Source organism: Cucurbita pepo, chromosome 16 (genome assembly GCF_057944985.1).
Source record: "Cucurbita pepo subsp. pepo isolate OVF chromosome 16, ASM5794498v1, whole genome shotgun sequence".
NCBI classification, from domain to species: Eukaryota; Viridiplantae; Streptophyta; class Magnoliopsida; order Cucurbitales; family Cucurbitaceae; genus Cucurbita; species Cucurbita pepo.
The window spans coordinates 10,852,762-10,873,987 of NC_141813.1; the positions used below are offsets into that span (position 1 = coordinate 10,852,762).

At 36.3% G+C, this 21,226-nt stretch overlaps 3 protein-coding genes across 3 annotated transcripts; 1 reads left to right on the forward strand and 2 right to left on the reverse strand.

Moving 5' to 3' along the window:
- Positions 1–688: 688 nt before the first annotated feature.
- IYO (RPAP1-like, carboxy-terminal protein) lies at positions 689–8,525 on the reverse strand. Its single transcript, XM_023656664.2, has 10 exons — positions 8,254–8,525; positions 6,788–7,859; positions 6,303–6,415; positions 5,924–6,102; positions 5,545–5,650; positions 5,193–5,453; positions 4,405–4,593; positions 1,947–4,274; positions 1,175–1,384; positions 689–1,070 (listed from the first exon to the last, which is right to left on the reverse strand). Exons 1-10 carry the CDS (start codon positions 8,485–8,487, stop codon positions 867–869), a joined length of 4,896 nt encoding a protein of 1,631 aa, XP_023512432.2. The 5' UTR covers positions 8,488–8,525; the 3' UTR covers positions 689–866.
- Positions 8,526–10,148: 1,623 nt separating this feature from the next.
- Positions 10,149–13,646, forward strand: LOC111777858 (F-box protein SKIP23). Its single transcript, XM_023657583.2, has 2 exons — positions 10,149–11,363; positions 13,334–13,646. The coding sequence occupies exons 1-2, from the start codon at positions 10,191–10,193 to the stop codon at positions 13,361–13,363; spliced, it is 1,203 nt and encodes a 400-aa protein (XP_023513351.1). The 5' UTR covers positions 10,149–10,190; the 3' UTR covers positions 13,364–13,646.
- Positions 13,647–14,797: 1,151 nt separating this feature from the next.
- Positions 14,798–17,537, reverse strand: LOC111777472 (rop guanine nucleotide exchange factor 1). The gene is made up of 5 exons (XM_023657096.2): positions 17,051–17,537; positions 16,652–16,768; positions 16,020–16,549; positions 15,450–15,803; positions 14,798–15,358 (listed from the first exon to the last, which is right to left on the reverse strand). The coding sequence occupies exons 1-5, from the start codon at positions 17,313–17,315 to the stop codon at positions 14,915–14,917; spliced, it is 1,710 nt and encodes a 569-aa protein (XP_023512864.2). The 5' UTR covers positions 17,316–17,537; the 3' UTR covers positions 14,798–14,914.
- Between the last annotated feature and the right edge of the window lie 3,689 nt (positions 17,538–21,226).

Genomic DNA, 21,226 nt, shown 5'->3' on the forward strand with positions numbered 1-21,226 from the left:
ATGAAAAAGGGAAGAAAATCATAAAATTAAAAGAGTAGTAGTTGTGGTATCAATGACAAAGCCAAGCTCCAAGTGGCCTTTGTTTCTTCCATAAGAAGAACATCCAACTTCCTTTTTCTAATCAACCTAACAACTACTCCAATCTTTTTATTAATTTCAATTTTGAGATTTGGGTCGGTTTCGTCTCTAAAACTTTCAACAAGATTGGTGAATTAAAAAAAAAATCGATAACCTATTAGAACAAATTAGAAATTTGGAAAGAAATTAATTGAACATAAAATTGAAAGTTTAAGAATATATTAGGCACATATTGAAGTTGCACGAGAATGTTAGGACAAACATGAGTTTTGATAATATTTAGGAATAAATGAATTTCTATAATGAGTTATGCGTCTAATATGCATACGTATATATTTATAGTTTTTAATTATGTAACTACGATCTTGCTATGAACCATGGATCTGGAAAGAAAAAACATTAAAATGTTGGAGTTCAAACCACTAGTTTGAATCATCGAGGCTCTCACGTTAGTTGGAGAGAATGAAGTATGTCTTATAAGGATATGGAAACCTCTCCCTAATAGATGCATTTTAAAACTGCGAGACTAACGACGATATCTAAAGGTCCAAAGCAGACAATATGGCCAAAATAGACAATATCGGCTAACTATGGGACAATAGGGTCAAAATAGACAATATCAGCTAACTATGGATATACCGATGGAGTTTTTTAAAAAACAAAATTCGAGAGTGGCCTTAATCACCTTTTTGGTTCTTGGTTGTTTCCTACGAACTACCGAAAGAATATACAAACTATAAGAATACAGAGAGACCCAGCAGTTTAATTTAGATAAGAATACAGAACATTCATATTGTTGACAGTTTGTCTTTTGCAGCACAACCCAGCTCCTCAACTACAGTCAAAAGAGAGGAGTTCCTTTCACAAGCTTCCTTCAACACCTCCAGCCTTTTCTCTACTGCACTCGTTTCGATTGACGTACCAATACCCTTTTGTCCAGTTACAAGATACGTCGATGGCTCGGTATATAAGACGAGATTCAACATCATTGCCTGAGATTATGTTATTTTTTATCAGAATGCATCCGTTAACATGGTAGAGTCAAACTTAAGTAACTAATAACAGAACTTGAAGCTATTTAGACTAACTTTCATACCTTGTGCTGATGCTTTTGGGAGTAGTCTCGCAAAAGAGACCTCGAGAGCTTGTTCCGAAGCAACAAATTGTCGACAGGGTAAGAGTGGAATATGTAGGATGATAGGTGGTGTAGAACTAGTAAATAGGCCACTGAACCTCGACTTGCGGATTTGTCAAGGGCACCTGAAACCCATGATTTCAAATAAGCTTCCAAAATGGCTTCATTATCCTGTGAGGGAACAATCTTGTCAGGTTAGATTGACCAGTATATGAGTTCAACAAGTATGTCAATGTTATAACTAAAAGGGTAGAACAATCAGTAAGAATCTGGAGAATTTAACGCTGACTCTTGTGAGCGTCCGTTTATATTTAATTTACTACTCGCATCAAATTTGTCGAGAGAGGATGGTTAAAAGAATCGCAATCACTTATACAACTCCTCCCCCAAAAAGGAAAACAAAAACAAGCACACGAAAATTCGACTAACTTCTTGAGCTGTACTGTTCATCATATGCATTGAGTTTCTCTCTTTTTCACTTTTTTATTTTCTCATCTTTTTCCTGCCTTGTCTAAACATTGAGTGCACACCACTACTTCTAATAAACACTGTAACTGTAACTACGAGGCCTTTTGGGAACTTAGAACCCATTTTATAGCATAAAAGCCCACCATCTAATTCTTCTGCTCACAAGAGGGATACCCCCAAAAAAGATTTTTGTATTCTATATACTTTCGTATCGTATTGTAAATTTGATCCAAAATGTATACAGATGTGAAGAGATAGAACGCACCTCAATCGGATGTAGATACCCTTCAGCATCAGCGATGCACTTCTCAAGAGGTGGAAGAAGATCAAAAACACGAGCACCATTTAGTGCATTCCATGCGGCAAGACGTGTTGGAGATTCAACACATTGGTGAAGATATAATACAATTTGCCGTCCATACAGTACATCACCATAGGATACAGCAGAGAACTGCTCCACTAGAGTTTCAATAAATGTTGAGTAACTATCATGGATCTCGGATTGAAACATTAGGAACTCTAAATTGCTTTTATTTTCTGGCTGTGATACCAAGTGTTTTGCATCCTTCTGCGTGATGTTTACAGAAAGTCTACAAGACCTAGCTTCATTAAGACGCTGACCGTAGAGGTCTTGCAAAACCTCGTAAACATCCCTACTCTTCTCATCATCCAAAACTCCCATACCAGTGAGTAAAAGAACAGATAAGGAATGCAATTTCCAAATCAATGGCACACTTAGGACAGGTGAAGGGAAACCATCAGGTAGAAAGGTGGAAAATGCTTCAACACCTAAAATAAAGAAGAGTCCACTCTTAGCAACCTCAAGGAAATCACCAGAGTCCTGCATAAGAATTTGTGCATCAGATGTTTGAAGACCAACATGCTTGATATCACGGATAGTTGAGATTGGACTGAAAAACCAATGGCTAGGAAGTGGAAGTCTTTGGTAAGCCCACTGTTCTATCAAACAAGTACAGTCTTCGGCCATCCCATTTGTTTCATCTGACTCCTCGTATATTGTATCCAAAGAAACATTGCCATTCATAAATGTTTTGTCACTAAAGTTGCTCTTATTCTTCATGGATTTGGATTCCTTTGGAGTTAACCATCTATCCTTATAGTGAGAACTTAATGTTTTACAAAAAATCAAGCAGTCATCTTCACTGTACTTCCAGCCAAATTGCTTCACTGCTCCATTGAGTTGGAGAAAATTCTGAATATAAAGATTGAAGTTATGCAAAATAGGAGCCTGGGTCAAAAAATTTACAGTTTTCTCGACCAAACCTGTATTTCCTGGCCCAAGAACCAAGCATACAGCCAAGGAAGAATTTATGCTTTGCACGGTCAAGGATTCCTGAGCAATCAGTATATTTAAAGTTGGAATGGCCTGAAATGCTTCAATGAGTGACATAAGAAATGCTGCATCGTTTTGTGCTAATAAAACATCAGGGGACCAATATCCACCACCAGACACGCCCCAACCAGTTCCTACTCCAGGTGCAGGGCCCCCTCTGCCAAAGGTCTCTATTAACTGCAGAGAGTCACACTCCAACGCAATTACTTTGGTAAAAAGGTCAAGCACACTTTTCTGTTCAATGAGGGATGTCTTGAACATCCCAACCCTTAAAATTTCCCCTTCCCTCGAGGAATTATAATCTTTGGGAGAATAATCCTGGCTCTCAGTCTTGGCTAAATGGATCAGTCTATCAATATGCACAATACTCAGCATCAACCCATGAAGGCAACATACAGAAGCCAGGGACGTTTCAAATTCTCCATGTTCTCTCAAAAAACAAAGATCCTCTACAAAAGAGTTACGTCCAGAGGGATAGGTTTCAGGTTTCATATCAGATGCATCTGCAAAGCTTAGAAAGCCATGCTTAATTATCACAAGTCCAATTCGTGGTATAAACTCTGGTATCCAAGGCACAATCTGACCACTTCCTTCCTGCGACATAATATCATGCGGGATGATCCTTTCAACTACTTGAGACAGCATCTTCATGACAGCTGAATAAACCCACAACAATGGCGCCAGAGATATACCCTTAAACCCAAAGCCATTCATGGTCCCTTTTTGTGACTCAAAGAATTTGGATATGAAAGGATCACTCTTTGACTCTAACCATTTTGTAGCTAAATCAACAATTGGAACAACACAACTCCAGGACCAAACTTCTGATTCATTACCAGCATGTCCTGGTTCTTGACTGTCTAAATGTTTCTGTGAGAAAAAATTAGGAAGTCTTCTAGCCAAAGCCTCCAGAACATGGTAGACCTCCATAGAAATGGTTGTAAATTCACGAAGAACATTATTCTCAATAAGTTTGTCAAAATTTGGTGGACTCAACCATAAGCACAACGCAGGGAAAACATCAGAAAAGTAAGACACACAATATCCATACTGAATGCAAACCTTCCACAACCTTAATTGTTCAACCATCAAAGTTGAAGAAAGTTTACATTTTTCCTTCCCTGACTTGACCCAATGGTCGATGGAGGAAGTATAGTGATACAAATGCCATATCATGGTTTGAAAAGCTCCACTTTTCACAAACTCAATACAGTTCTTCCTGTCTGAACGAGATAAAACCTGTTGTGTGAAAAACAGAGGTAAAAAAACTAAAATCAGTTCACGCAACTGTCTGGGAGTGGAAAAGGCAACCAGTCGATTAACAGACAAATAAACAAATATTGGAACACATAAAAGCACTAGAAAGTACCTTCAGGAGGACAACAGACTTTATTTTTAAGGAAAGAATATCAATTTTGTCGCTCATTGTAAATCTGTGAATAATCAACTCAACGAGCCTTTCACATATCATGATTGCCCGTGCACATGCTGGGGAATGCCTTGCTATTGCAACAAGTATTGAAAGTATGCAATCTTCCAAAGCTACTGAAGGACCTGCCTAAAACCACACAATTTGTCACAAGTATAAAATCATTTGCAGCATAATCAAACAGGTGAAGTAAAAATGTTAAATAACATATGTAAAATCAAAACAATTGTAGAAACCAGTCTGGGATAAAAGAAAGAGGCCAAAAAAAAATAATAATAATAATAAATAAACAATGCTTCAGATGCCACATTTTAAGAGTTACAAAATCAGTAATTCGTTTTGCCAAAAAATAAATAAATAAACAATACTTCAGATGCCATATTTTAAGAGTTACAAAATCAGTAATAGATTGACTTGGAAGCCCTAGGTAGGTCTTTCATTAGTTGCAACAGTTATTATCTATCTCACGTGTAGCATTGGGATAGATAGCCATTCCTTACTCAAATTATAAACTGCAGTATGAAATCTAATTAATAGTTCATTATTCATTGAGGTTGTCTTTACTTTCTTAATCATTTATTAAAGAACTTTCTCAATCAATCAGACATACAAATTTAATACTGTTGAGAACCATACTGGTACTTTCACATAACCTGGGAAAAAAGCGGCATAGTCACCCTCAATAGTCAAATTCAAAAGTTCAGCATTCAGACACAAAAAATGCATACCTCTAGAAGATAGCGGAGCCTAGGAAGAAGTCCCATTCGAACCAGACCTGCTGCAATATCTTGTTGTGCAACCACAATATCATCCTGGATGGTATATTTCTCTCCATCTTCAACATTCTCAACATCTTCACTAAAAGGAAGAATATTAGAAGGTTTAGCACTATACTTCCAAAATCCACCATGGAGGAAACCAGCATTGATCTCTGGTTTACTTCGGAATACAGCAGCAGTGCAGAGATCCTTCTCATAAGTTGATGTTTTCTGAAAAAAAAAAAAAAAAAAAAAAGGACTCCCGACTAAGAATTAAAATACGACAAGAATTTGGAAAGGCTGTATGTTATAGTGATCCTACCTCTAGGGTATCAAAGAAGGTCTCGTTCGAATTACAGCTCAATACACACTGAATAACTTCAGCACAAGCTAGAATGACAGAGTTATGATTATCATCCAGGCACATCCTATACATTGACAAAAATATGAAGTGACTAGGGATACTGAAAATCATAAAACTGTCAAGGGATGGTTAAGAAAAAGAATAAAAAGCATTGAGGATAAGATGGTTTAACCACATCTCAGAGTGACATAAACTTTAAATGACAAGCCATGGGTCCATTTTCACAAATTTGAAAGGATGACAGCAGCAACAGTCAGGTGTAGCATGAACAAAGCAATGAGTAGATCAATGCATGTAAAAATGAATGTCAATAATACAAGTATTAAGGGAGTCTTACCTCAGTGACAAAGCAAGCTCTGGTTCAGGGCCAAGAATATAAGCCCAAATTGCATTGTAATCAACAGGGCTACTATCTTTAACCATTGTGGACCCAACTTGTTTCAAGCGTGTGTTAAGCGATGCCTTGTCAAGCACATTTGAAATGACATGCAACCCAAGGACACGTTGACCTGGTATCTGACACCAACGAGAAGCTAGAGTGAAAATGACAGAAGGTTTGGGAGTTTAAAATAACAATGATGTAGAAGATTAGACATAAAAAATAAAAAAGGATTAACTTTGAAAGAAAAATGAAAAATATGGGCCAAAAGTGGAAAAAAACTAACAGTATTTTATGGTGGAAAAAATTGTCACTACAATGAAGCAACTATACTGACCACACTCCTCGTCAGTGCCACAGCTTCTTTAATTGTGTAACCTGCAGCACTTGGATCCCCCTCGGTTCGAAGAAAATCTCGTGAAGCAACATTCTCAGTGCTGTACCCATGAACTGCCTCATCACCCGCACAAGGTAAAAAATAGAGAGTCATTATTAGAGAAAAAAATACATACCATGTAAACATAATACATTCTTAAACGTTCTAGTGATGATTGAAAGCTTTGAAAATGAAAAAACAAGATTTCCCAATGACCTAAATAAAAGAAAATGATGGGAATAATTTCTGGCTCTTATCATTCTCATGCAAGCTTGGAGATTGGAAATTGCAAACATACCATCATCATGACATTGGAGGAAAATTGCATTTACAATTGATTGATTTGGCTCATTTATTAGACAGCATCATATGAACAGATACTAAGAAAGAAGCAATCCCCCCCCAACCACAAAGGAAAAAGGACCATAAAGTACTAAAAGTCTCACCATTCTCTGACTGCTGAAAAGAATAGCTTTCGAGTATATTCCCTTCCAAGGAAAACCTCAACGACCTTACCGCTTCAACCCTTTCATTCCATGCATTCCATGCACTACTACCTGAGTCAAATTTCTGCACTGCAACATTTTGAAGCCCACTCTTTCTATATTTTAGTGCTGTCGTTCCAGAGGTTACACCATTCTCTATGTTGGGAGAACCATTTCTATCATGTGTGCTCTCTTTTTGTAGATTACCCAACTCATAATCGTTGCTCACGTCTGGCTTTGAATGACCCTTCTTCAATTTTCCCTCACCCCTCATTTTCAGGGTTTTCAATAGTGCTGGGCTCATCTTCTCCATTATCTCAGCCTGTGCTTCAGCAATCTCTTCTAGTGACATTCTTTGTATTCGTGCACAATTCTCAGCATCAATCTGACTCTCCAGTGTCGAGAATGCATCTTCTCCCTTAATATTGGACTCAAAACAAGGAACCATTTCTGAATTCAAATGATGGAGCCTCGTAGCCATGTCCTGCAATGAAGTACCATCAAGTGGAACTCCCTCCTTAACTTCACTCTCTGAAATATGTCCCCATTGATCATAATCATCTTGAAGATTCTCTGGAATGTGTTGCTTATCCAACCCTTTCAATTCCACGTTATTCATTGACCTCGCAAATTCTAAACCAGCTGCGTTTGTCTTGTTTCCAGTGGGCTTATTTACAAAGTCGGACGAACTATGTTCAATATTCATAAGAGAAGGTGCAAGCACACCAGCTGATAAGGGCCCACATGACATACTATCCCTAGTGTTATTTGCTTTCCCGGCACGAATTAGGTCTTCAGTTTTTGCTAAGCTTGCCACTTTATTTTCCTCTCCGCTTGCTGCATCATGGTTGTGACCTGGAACAGCCTCTCTCCACCTGCCAAAGTCTAAGCTACTTTTCTTTTTCCTTTGTATTGGATTAGCAAAATTCGCTATAGAGTCAATCTCCATCAATCTTTCATCTTCTTCCTCGTCCCCCCGCCGGTCATCTCTGATGTTATCTCCACCCATTTTACTAGTAACTGATTCCCAATGCTGAAAAAACAGATTGGATTGTTAATAACATTCGGACTCCAAAATCCGTTAATATGAGGAAAATATAGTGCGGGCCAGTGACTTATGTTCTTTAAATTAATCTATTTGCGCCTGGAGAAACGCTACTCAAAAAAAAAAAAAAAAAAAAAAAAAAAAAAAAAAAAAAATCAAACATTATGTTAATTTTGAAGTCAACTAAGCCACTCTCATTTCCTTTCTTCAGATCATATTGCACAATATTGAAGTTCAGAATTTTTTTTAAAAAAACCTACATCACTAGACTCTCCTTCCGACTACCTTAAAATCAAGTTAAACTAATTGAAAAAAAAAATCTAGTTAAGCATAGAAATGGCCGACACTACAAATAGATGAAACAGCCAAAGTGAAATCTCACCGGACCATGAGACCGATGCCGAGCGACCGGAAACGGCAAAACGGAAGGTCTGGGAGGGGCAACCGAGGCAAACGGCTTGCTTTGCTCAGCATCTGAGATACCTTTTTCAACTATTCCACCGACTAATCGCGAGGCATCGTGCTCACTTAGCTGAAGAGCGTTGGTCCCAAATACCTTCGCGCGGGCCGAGCTTTTGGGTTGGCTTCTTCTACTGCTCTGTGTCTTCTTCTCCATGGGGAAGAATAGGTCTGCAAATTCAGAAATTATGACTGAAAGAGCAAACCCGATTTTCTTATATTATGAAAATATTTACCCTCGAGAAAATACGATAAATTATTTTAAATTATCAACAAATGCGGAGTTAGTTTTAATTATATAGATAACTTTTTAAATATTTCATTTTAGTCCTTTATGATTGAAGCTTTTCTTAAAACAACCCTTAAAGAATTTTATTATTGCTAACTTTGACCCCAAAATTACGTAAAAATTAAATTGTGTGAGTTTGATGGGAAAAAAATTATGAGGTTGGTTTGAAAATAGTTCAAACTTCAAGGATTAAAATGAAACATTTCAAAATTTAATAAAAATTTACGAGATTGTTTTATAAATAGTTCAAACTTCGAGGATCAATATGAAATTTTTCGAAATTTAAGGAATGATTGAACCTAATTTCACCTTAAAGAAAAATAGCGGAGGAATAAATAGGCTAATATATTTTTTTGGCATGAGTTGTCTTTGCTACGAAGATAGGAACATTTCTACTTGTTCAATCTCGAAAATGACATGAGGAAGCTTGTATTTTAGGTAACCGAGTTAGAGTTATAAACAATTATTGAATATGAACGGAGATGAAATATTCTAATATTATGGTAGCACGATATAATTCTAATTAATTTTCAAACACATTAGTATATTTTAACTTGGTATAATGTTTATCAAAGTTTAGGGCACAATCTTGCCCGTTCCCTTGTGTTCGAGGGAGCTGGTGCAACAAGAGGGGAAAGGCTCGAACCTACCTATCCCAAGAAGACCTCAAAAAGGAAGAAAAGTTGTTGATCGGTTTGTAAAAAGGCAGAAGCTACAAAGAGAGTATGCCCATGCTTTGACATTCACAACTGACACAATATCTACCACTCAAAAGTGTGAATGTATCTGGAAATATTATTATTGAAGTAAACAATACAGAGTGAAGAATGAAAAATAAAATTAGGATCAAAAGTTCAATCTTGATTGATATTCACTGGGTTTAAATAGGATACAAGCTACCTAAATACTGAGAGTAAAATAAAATATTTACTAATCAAATCGGAGAGAAAAATATTAATCACATATATAACGATGAAAAATATCTAAAAATATTAACTAATTAAAAATATATAAAATACATTTTTATAACTAATATATTCTTTAAATATTAACTAATTACGAATATTTTAACTAATTCTTGAAATAATAAGTTCTACTAAATTAAATTAAATTCCGACCGCAACTAAATAATTTTCAATTTTATTTTTTTTAAATTGTAATTTTATTTTTTTAATAAAAGTATTCAATTGTTAATTTTTTTATACATAAGTTAAGGATATATTTAATTTAATTTGAGGGGGAAAAAATTAATTTTATTGGAATTGGTGGGTAAATTAATTTTTTAAATATTGAGTAAATTAGTGGAAAGATTGAATTAGATAAAAATAATATTCTTATCTATTTTTTATACTTAAATAAATGAAAATAAAAGATTGAGGTGAAAATTAATGAATAAATTAATTAATTTTTTCAATAAATAAATAAATAAATAACCGGTGAAGCGCCAAGAATCCGGAACCGTAATGGCCAAAAATCTATAAAAGGGGGATTCATCACCATCACTCAGAGGTTCTTCTTTTTCTTCAATCGGTAGTATTCATTTCTTAAGCTCCAGATTAGTCGAATCATCCATGGCTGAATGGGCTCATCTCCCCAGGGATCTCCTCTGCCTCATTGCTCAACGTTTCGAAACTCCTTTCGACACGATGCGTTTTCGATCGGTGTGTTCCTCGTGGAGATCCGTCGTCAACCCCAAACGCCATAGATCACCGGGTCGATTCCCGTTTCTTCCAAATCACGGCATATCCGACACCACATGGGGTTTCTATCTCACCAAGCGCTCCGTTTTTCGTGTTGAGTCTCCCATGGAACCCTCAATAGGGGACACAGACGGCTGGTTGATCAAGGTCGAAGAAGATACGCGCGGAATGATTAAGATATCAAATCCGATGTCAAAATCTTACTTCAAGCCATTGCCGAAAGAATTCCCCAAGGTACTGAACTTGTTAAATTTTTCGGTTAATGAGCTTTGTCAGGAATATGTACTGCACTACCTTAATTTTTGGCCTGTGAGTAATCGCCCCGGCGATGCCGGCGACTTGTATAGGGAGAAAGTCGCTTACAAGTGTTTGAATTACGATGGAAGTGAATTTATTTTGGTTACTATTCATGTTTCTGGAAGATTGGCTATGTTTAAGTCGGGGGATGGGCGGTGGAGTACGGTTCCGCACACTGCGTTGCCTTATGATGATGTGACGTTGTTTAAGGGGGATTTTTATGCGGTTGATAATTCTGGGGCCACCTTCCTTGTGGAATCTCAAGATAAGGTCACTTTGGTTGCTGAAGCTGTATTTGGTGGCGACAAGAAGATTTTGTTGGAATCCAATGGTGAACTGTTGTTGGTGGATATGTATTTAACCGTAGACTCTGAAGAGAACTTTGGTTTGGATGGTGAACTTCCTGAAGGTATTCTACAAGAAAAAACAGTTGGGTTTAAGGTGTTTAAACTGCGCAAGGATGGAATTAAGAAGTGGACTGTTGTCCGTGACTTGGGTAACACAATGCTGTTCTTGGGCGAAAATTGCTCTTTTTCTGCATTGGCTTCAGGTTTATATGGTGTTAAAGGAAATTGCATATTCTTTACTGACGGTTTCCTCTGCTGCAATGGGGACGAAGAAGATGTGTTTAAGGGCAGTGACATTGCTATATTTTTCTTGGAGGATGGAAGCATATTACCTTTATGTGATTGTTCCGAGTATTCAAACTTGTTCTGGCCACCCCCACATTGGATCATATCATCAGGAGTAAGTAGTATTTATATTTAGTTTATTCGTGCACTTTTTTTCCACTTTCCTGCTGAAACATTGCATCATGCATAATGGTTTATGGTGAGTGATTAAGCTGGTAACTTTGCTTTGAAGGCTGTCTCAATATATTGAACCCGATGATCGTTCAATTGATTTCCACTTAAATTTTTAAATATGTTGGATGTTTGGTGAACTTTTGTATGACTGACAATGTGAGATCCTACGGTTAGAGATGGAAACAAAGCATTCCTCATAAGGGTGTGGAAACTTCTCCCTAGTAGACCTTTTTAAAATTTCGAGGGAAAGTCCAAGGGGGTAGATTATGAGATTCCACATTGGTTGGAGAGGGGAACGAAGCATTCCTTATTAAGGGCGTGGAAACCTCTCACTTGTAGATGAGTTTTAAACCCTTGAGGAGAAGCCCTTGAAGGAAAAGCCCATGAGTTTTAAACCCTTGAGGAGAAGCCCTTGAAGGAAAAGCCAAGAGAGGATAATATTTGTTAGCGGTGGCCATAGAAAGGAGAGGAGGTGAAAGATAAAAAATCTCCCTCTACCATGAAAAGGGGATGATAAAAATGCCTCTCAATTGAAATGGATATCAAAAGAAGAAATATTTCAAAATTCTTTGAATTACACCATCTATAGGCCCTTCATTTGGTAGAGAAAGGGTTTGGTTGGGAGATGCTCCCATTCTCTTTCCACTAAGTTCAGCTTTCTCTGTGTCTTGGATCAAGACGGGGCATTCCTTAAGCTAATCTCTGTAAGATAGTCAAAGTCGTTCGCTGGACACTTTTCATTGTTGGAGTTAGTACGAATGACAAGATTAAACAAAAGAATCCTATCTGCTCTCTCCAACTTAATTGTTGTGTTCTATGCACGAGTTCTTCTAAACTTGTTCACACTTGTTCATTGATGGACAGCTTGTGAAGAAATATTGGTGAAATCTCCTCAACACCTTTGGTGACCCTAAACACTAGATTCAAGATATGCTCTTTCTCTTTGTTGGTGTCTTTCTCAAAAGAACCCTAATATGCTTTGTCCTAATGTTGTTGGAGTTTCTTTGGGAACATTTGGTCTGAAAGAAATGGAGTTCTGTACTTATTCCCCCTCTTCGATTTCTCAAAATCGGAGCGTTTTTCTTGTAGCTCATTTGGAGATGTTTGTGTATTTCATTTTCTAATGAACTATAGGTATTCCATCAAAAAAGGAAAAGGAAAACAAGCACACCGTTGTTTGATTTCAATCTTCTGTTTCTTTCCGATCAAACACTCCTCAAGGCAACACAACGAAAGTTCCTCCACAACAGCTGCAATAAAGATCCCTTCATCCTAGTTAACTTAGCTTTCTCTCGTATCTACAAATTTCTAGACTCTCAGCCATTTAAGGGTACACTCTTCCAGCCGTATGTTCCTCTGAAATCTAAACCTATCCCTTTTTCCTACCTTGCGCTCAAAAGTTTCATCAGAACTCCCGTTCCTTTTAGTCAACAGAAGGAAAGATAGCCTTTCTTTTAGTTCGTGCTCGCCTCAAGGTCCAAACTCGGAGACATCAAGAGCTTTCCTCATGAATGCTAGGTATTACTCAAAGAGCTTTCCATCTTCTAACACTACGTCTTCAATGCCACCCACATTTAAATGACGATAGAGTTCTTTCTGAAGTAAAATCTCTAGTTTATTTCTTCAAACGAACAGGTGGCTGTCTAGAACCTTTGAACAGAGAAAGATAAAAGTTTCCTTTCATGAACTTTTCTTAAAGATAACTACTGGAATTGATTTTTTGAAATAACGAAGTAACGCTTCGTCTTCGTCCTATTTGTAATGTGTTGTGAAAGCTAGCAATAGTAGTAGCCTACAAGAGTCCCATGAAGGGATGGTTTTATGCTGCAATGATCATATCTTATACTTTGCCTATTGTCCCAGTTCCTACATAAATTTAATCTGAAGTGGTAGTATGGTGGAATTCCTTAGGTGCATGATGATCACTTGGCAGCCGTGTGAGAAGTAGGAGAACACATTTTCCTCTACCATTTGTTAAGCTGAACTCCACTCACCCTGCTGGGGCTATTCAATTCCATCTTTCAGCTGAAGGTAATCTGTTAATAAATAAAGTATTTACTTCATTAATTTGAATATAGTTGCTTTGAAGTGTCTAGCTGTTGCTCTTGCTAACCTTCCATGGATGTGATGTGGGTAGAGGATCTTGATGATGGGCTTGTAAATTCCCCTTTATTGTACTGGACATGAATCTTTAATTGATATCAGTAGCTTTAGCTTATCGTTTCTTCTTTTTCTTTTTGACCAAGGCTTATGGCCTCATGGGGTGCTTGGAATTGATTGAGCCTTTCTCTATCTAATAAAAACTTTGGCGGAGATGGTTTTCATTTACAGCAGTCTGCATCTTTCTATGCAAAGATTACTAAATGAAAATTCAATCATTATTGAATTGCATGTATGAGTTCAGATATTCAATCATCGATGACTGTCTTAATTATGCTCGGATTAACCATTGTTATTGAACTATATTCATTGATACAGTCCCGCTAATAGTTGAGGTACATAATTAATTATGCATGTCAAATGGATTACACACATCATCGCCAAATAATTTTGATTATTCATTTGTTTTTTAGAAAATATTTGTTTAACAAGAAAAATTGTATAACTGGTTGGTATCATATTTTGTTAATTGGATAGTAAATTTGTAAAGAGATAACTAAAGATTCGTTTGATAATCATTTAGTTTTTCATTTTTGAAAATTATGTTCGTTTCTTCTATTGTTTTCATCTTTTAAGTAAACATTTAAACTTACAAACACTACTTTTACCTATAAGTTTTTATGTTTAATCTGTTCACGCTCATATGTATTCTGGTGTTTATCAGTAGTCATATGCGATCGGTTTACATTACTAATGGAGTTCTTTTTCTATTATTTCTTTCTGTCACATCTTTAATAGTGGGTTGGTTACCCCTACAACTGAAATGGAAACCAAGCGTTTCGTGGTTTAAAAATGTCGAATCTCGTCTCAATCATCATTTGTCATGGAGACTATTGGAGTAACTTACTTGAAATTCTAGGAAAACGAGAGTAACTTACTTGAAATTCTAGGAAAACGAGAGAGGTGTGAATAGATTCCATTGATACTCCTAATGAAAAAAAAGGCTTCCAAATCAGAAGTCCAACACAACGGACTATAAAAAATAGGAAAGTGGGGAAGAAGTAGCTATGATTTTTATGGGGAACTCCAAAAGGCTTCACAAGAGAACAATTATTGATATCATCTTTGCTTCAAAAGGCAGCAATCCTAATACTTTATAGAGGGAAGAAACAGGACTTTCTCATCCCAAAAATATTCCCTGATTACTCTGCCAATCGCCCTGTGCTGTTCCTAAGGCAAAGTCTAAGTCAAAAGGCATAGGCTAAGCAGTCGTCATTGCATATAATTACAAAACAATATTATTATACGAAATGCATCCCAAAATCATCCCTTCTTCTACATTTCTACTTGCTAAGTAAGTAATATAATACAGTAGGAATGTTCTCAACAATATCAATCTCTCTCTGGAGTCACCCCAGAGATTCTTCTACCACTAAGATTCCCAGCATATGACCAAATCTTCTCCTTATCACCTTCCCTCTCTCTCTCTGGTCTTAGTCTTACAACTCCTGCTTCTTCCTTCATGTTGCTTCTTTTTACAGTTGGGGATGGGGATAACCTTCCTGGGCTTCCACCAATTGGTGTGGAGGAACAGAATGTTGGTGTTGCAAATGGGGAAGCAAATGGACTGTGATGGATCGAGAATGGGCTCGGAGACATACGTTTCTGGATTGGAAGACCACCTAATCCTCTGTTGAAGACCGAGTTCGACTCTGGTTCGATACATCGCTTGATTGCATCGTCTACGTATAGGACATCGTCAATCCGTGCCATGATGTTGAACGCTAAACTCTCCATTACCCTTGAATAGCTCTCGAGAATTGACTGCCCCACGTCCTGCAGGAAGGTTTTTGGCATTAGAATCGATTCGGTCGATGGAACGTATTTTTCAGAATTACACAGACAAAAGGATGGAAAGAATTGTTACTTTGTTATATTGGATCTTGGCCATGTCTAATGCTGTCTGTGGTAATCCTGGAAATCTTAGTCTTAGACTTTCAAGCAGGATCTCTGCTCTCCGGGCTAAATTGTTGCTCTTCCCACTGTCTGCAACAATGCCCTTGACCTTGCCACTCCAAGTTGGTCGTCTTCCCTTGCTCCGGTGACCGCTTCTTTTATGGTCTTTTTGCCTCCAACTATGAACCGAAGCCTCGATCCTGTTTGCTATTTCCAGGGTGTGATGCTCTGATGAAAGGTCTAAGCAATCAAGGAGGCATTCGGGCGAGAAGTCGTCAGCGGTTATCGAGCGATAAATGATATCTCCCAAGCAAGCTTTTCCACTCTGCTCCAACACATGGATAGAAAAAGGAAACAAAACTAATCATCATTCATCTGTTCTTTAATCTGATGAACACTGAATTCCAGAATGAAGATCTTCCAAATAATAGAGACCCATTAAATCAAACATATAAAGATCAAACGAAATCACAACAGGCATCAAATTGTGATCAAAATCAAAGAACTTTCAGGAGCAAATGAATCAATGAAGAAGCTATACCTTGGGCAAGGTTTCCATATAAGCTGTAGGAACTACCATTTCTGCAAGAACATTACTATTGATAGCCATGGCTGCTTTGAGTATTTGATGAGTACAATCCCTGCATTGCTGCAGCCTCTTTCTGGCATCATCAGACAAACCATCTGCTGGAACTTTTGGGCATGGAAGCCACCACTTATCCTCTTGTCTGATCGAAGGCCTCCCACCGGGAAGGAACTCGTTACATTCGTTCAAATCACCCAAAACTATCCCTCGATCAACATACCAAAATTCTGTATGACAAAACCCACCAAGAATACCAAGAAGCAACGCGTCGAGCTTCTTTAACGCAGGGAGGTTCATATGCAAATCCGAGCGCGGTTTCGACATCATTACTTCATAAGTACCTCCACCAGGGAAAGGTTGAACAGTAGGAACAAGCTCAACAATGGAATCACAAACACATAGAAGCCATTCCATTTCTCTATGCCACATTGCCTGTTTTTGTGGTGCCAGTGGCTCCAATCTCCATAATTCACCAAATATACTAGCTGAAATTTCATAATGGTATCAGAAATGTTCATAAGCTTCACGCTATCAGAATAAACACATACCTACAATGACTTAAAAAGGGGTTGAAATGAAAGATCTACCAGAGAGATTGGTGATGGCATTTGAGATAGCAAGGGCTGTACAAACCCCTTTCCCTCCCCCTGACATGTCTTCACCAAGAAGGAGCTTGGCAAATCTCTCCTTCATCATCTCAACTTCTGCATAAAACAAAACAAGAGATATGATAATATGAACATGTTGTACTTGCTTCAATGTCAGGAACCAAAAGGAAACCCCAATTGAGTTTCGATCTCAACCGTACATTCCCTGATCTATTGATGCAGCTACATGAATCAAAGAAAAGGATGAAAGAAAGGGGAAAAAAACCCCTTAATCGTTCACTCAATTTCCTCAGAAATGATGAAACAGAGTGATTCTGATGAACAGTACCAACATTATCAAACCAGACAAAGAACAAACGACAAGAGATACAAAATTACCAGATAAATCAGTGTTCTGTCTCTTAGACTTCTCATCCCAGACAAAAACATTATTCCCACCAAGAACAGGCAAGGAAACCGGCAGCGGAAAACAGAAATTCCCAGAAATGGGATGTGGGGAGGAGGCCATTGAACTGGAAGCCCCTTCGCCATCAAACCTCCGACAAGAGAAGCTACTACAACTCTCCGATTCACTGACATCTGCACTCAAACTGTAGCTCCCACAGAGTTGGTCGGAAACATCATCGGAGGACACACTACCCATCTCCCAAAATCGAAAACAAGAACACTCAAGCACACATTCGTTGATGCATAACAGAGAGATAACGAAGGAATGGATGGCGTTGGTGATCTGAAATTGATACAAAACAAACAAACAAACAAACAAAAAAGAACCCGCAGAAGAAGAAGAAGGGATAATTGATTGCTATATAGAAAGAGAAAATAAAAAAATAAAAATAAAAACAAAAAACAAAAAAGATAATAAAGCTCCCGTCTCTGGTTCACTCCCACTGAAGACTCAACTCTCTCTAAAAAAGTACTGCCTGTGATGATGACGACGATGGAGCGAAGTAAAAGCAAAAGCGACGCCGTTTGAAGCAGCTTTGTCTTTACGTAACAGTAGGTCTTCGCACCCGACACGACACGCCCACTTTTCTACTGGGCCCATTCTTCCAATTTCGGCCCAGCCCGTTTTGTTTTTTTTATGCCAGCATCCACGATGACGTGGACACGATCTTGCTGACTCGGCTAAATTACAACAAAGAAAATTGTTTTTTTTTTTAACGTCTATAATGTCGAAAATAATACTACGAAATGAAAGACAAAATTATTATATTTTCTTTTTTATAATTTAATTGAAAATTGTGGCGAGGAAGAATAATTTGTGTGGTGAAGTGGGCCTGGAGAAGCTGGACCGTTGATTTCGGGTTTGGGGATTTGTAAGGGTGGGAGGAATAGGAAGCGTTCGTTCTCATAGTAAGAGATGTGAGCTCGTATATCGAACCGTTGATTGAACTTTGATGTGTGAATTATTTATGATTTTTTTTGTTCTAATTAATTTGCACTCTTTTAGTTATTACACTTTAATCCTCTTTATTTCTTTTTAGTATACATATTGTTTGATAATATATATATATATATATATATATATATATATATATATATATATATATATATACCTATATAGTTTTTATTTATGCTGTAATAAAGGCTAAAATAAAAAATATATATATCAATAATACCTTAAAATTTCATAAATTCTCTTACGGTCTTGGAGGTAAACCGTTAATACTTTCAAAATGGTTTAAAAAATATAACTTTAATAACACGTTTAAAAAATACTCATAAACTTTTAAAATTAATATTAAATTTTTTTAGAGATAATTTATGAGGTATCCAACATCTCGTCTCTATATTGATGATAACAAAATTTTTTAATTTTTTTATAAAGATATAGAGAGTTAATGTTACTTTTAAAATTTAATGAGTATTTTTAAATATAATACTAACAATAAGAGTATTTTTAAACTTTTTAAAAAAATTGAAGTATATTAATAAAAAAAATGATATGTAAATCGAGATTTGTGTATATATGTATTTTAATGCAATAATATGTCGGGTAGATATTAGATCTAAGAAAAGTGGTCGCCCACTTGTCTCTCTTCGATGAGTCATGTTAAAATCTTCTCTACAGTGTCGTGCATAGAACGGTAAAACTTGCCTTAAGCACACATGTTGAGGCATAACGCTACATCTAAGTGAGTTGTCTTGCAATCGCAGGTCTCTTCTCACGTTGACTTGCAATAATTTTGACATTTATGTCAGTTAAAGCTTCCAAAATCTCGTGTTAACAGCTACCTATTCAAAATTTTAAAATTTTGATTTAGGATATGACGTATTTATATATTTAGTCTCCGACCTTAAATTTAAATTATAAATGTTAAAGTTTATGTTTTATATCTCATAAAACTTTTAATTTTATATTTAATAAATTTTTAAAAATTTATTAAATTAATTAAAAAGCGTAATAAATTGCCCGCTTGTTGTGAATTCAATACGCGATTTATTGTAAACGGCACTTTCCATTCCAGATCACTAAGCCAATTAATCGGCAATCAAAGCACTTATGACCCGTTGATATTTCGCCGATCCCCGTTCAACCTCAGCCGCATCGCCGTTGAGTGCCGGAGAAAACGCTCCTTAACGGGAATACTTCAATGTGCGCACGAGTTCCAGCGTGTAATATAGGCTCCACGATTGATTAAAAATGTCAATCAGCCACGTGTCGAAAGCCAGCGTCATCACCCAAATCGGACGGCTGAAAATGAGTAGTTTCCATTCATGCACATTGTATATAACGTAGACGATGCCGCCGTGGTCCCGAGCCATAGGGATCACAAGTATATGATTGGTCGAGAGTAAATTAATATTTTTTTTTTTTACGGCTAAATTAATAAAAATATCATAAACTTTTGTAAATTTATATAATATCTTTAAAATTAAAAAAATAAAATAAAATAGTGAAATACAAAAATACCCCTTAAAAAAAGTCATTAATATTTTGTTTAAAAAATATTCTTACTTTTAAAAAGTGTTAAAAAAATATTTTTGAGTTTTCGAAATTTTCATTAATACTTTACCGTTCGTTTAAAAACTTCAAATTTTTTAATTAAAAAATACACTTACCGTTAATATCACATTTAAAAAATACTCGTAAACTTTTCAATAACATTAAAACATTTGTAGATAATTTACGAGGAGTTGATAAATAGTTTTTGTTCATATATTGTTGTATATCGTTATCAATTTTTATTTAATTATATATTTTTTAATCTAACAAATGTGGAATACGTGATTTGAACTTTTCAAATTTCAAGAAAATAAGTACGTGTCAATTATTGCTATTATTAAATTATGCTCGTGTTGATAATTATTTATTGAAGTTGAAGCCTACATTTTATCCTTAAATGGCACCCATAGCCAAATAATAAATAGAAGTAATGTTTGTATCACACCACACGTAAAACGCTTCCTATACCATACATAATACTCGTAGGGTAATATCATTGCCGCTATGTGACCACCACACTAAGGCTCGATTAGTAACGTCGTCTACCTCAAATTGACCTTTCCGTGCACTATTAATCAACTAGTTTACGTGCGAAAAGATGAATTATTACGGATAACATTGGCTCTATTTTTAGGTGTAGTCAACGAGCTCGTTGGTTATCATTAGAGTCATGAAAACAGTTTGTAAAAAATTAATCATAGGAAATTTTAGGGGGCATGGTATCACAGTTCACCCTTTTAGCAACAAGATAGTAATTGTGAGACGCTTATTTTAATACGACGAACAAGTCACTGTATGAAAATCGAACTTTGCAGATGATTTTGATGTACTTTTTACCTTAGAAGACAAACATGACCATAACCAGCGACGTCCACGAGGTGGGGCAGGGACGTGGAAGTTGGCTTCCCTATTCTCGCCACCTATTTCATTCTCCGTCCTTTCAAAACTCTCCATTTATTTTTGCGGGGATCGAGTACTCCATGAGTATTTTTATCCATTTATTATTCTTTTAAAAAATAAATAGTTCTACCAATATAATTTTTAAAAATTTAAATATTACTATTAGAATCTCAAAATAAACTAATTTAATTTTCTTAATATGAAGCGAGTATTTGGGCGCGTCCCGAAAAATTCCCTTACCAATGTGGAGCGAGTTTATGTAAGACGGTAAGTGAAATGAACATCTCTAATTTTCGTTCATGAGATTAGATCAGAGCCGTCCATATTTGGTTCCTCCAACGTGGTGGGCCCCATTTTCATTCATTGCTCGTGCTCTCCATCTCATGTCTTACCAATTGTTGAATAATTATTTATTTAATTATTTTGAGTAATTAAATGTTTATGATATTTTCACACGCAATTCTCTCTTTACAAGCTTCAACGTTGCATTCACTGCAATAATATGCAATAATTCCCATGCATAAAAATAATATAAGATTATCAACTCCCCTTCATATATATATATATATATATATATATATATATATATATATATATATATATATATATATATATAATATAAGATTATCAACTCCCCTTCATATATATATATATATATATATATATATATTTCTTAAATTATTTTAATTGATTAAACACTATTG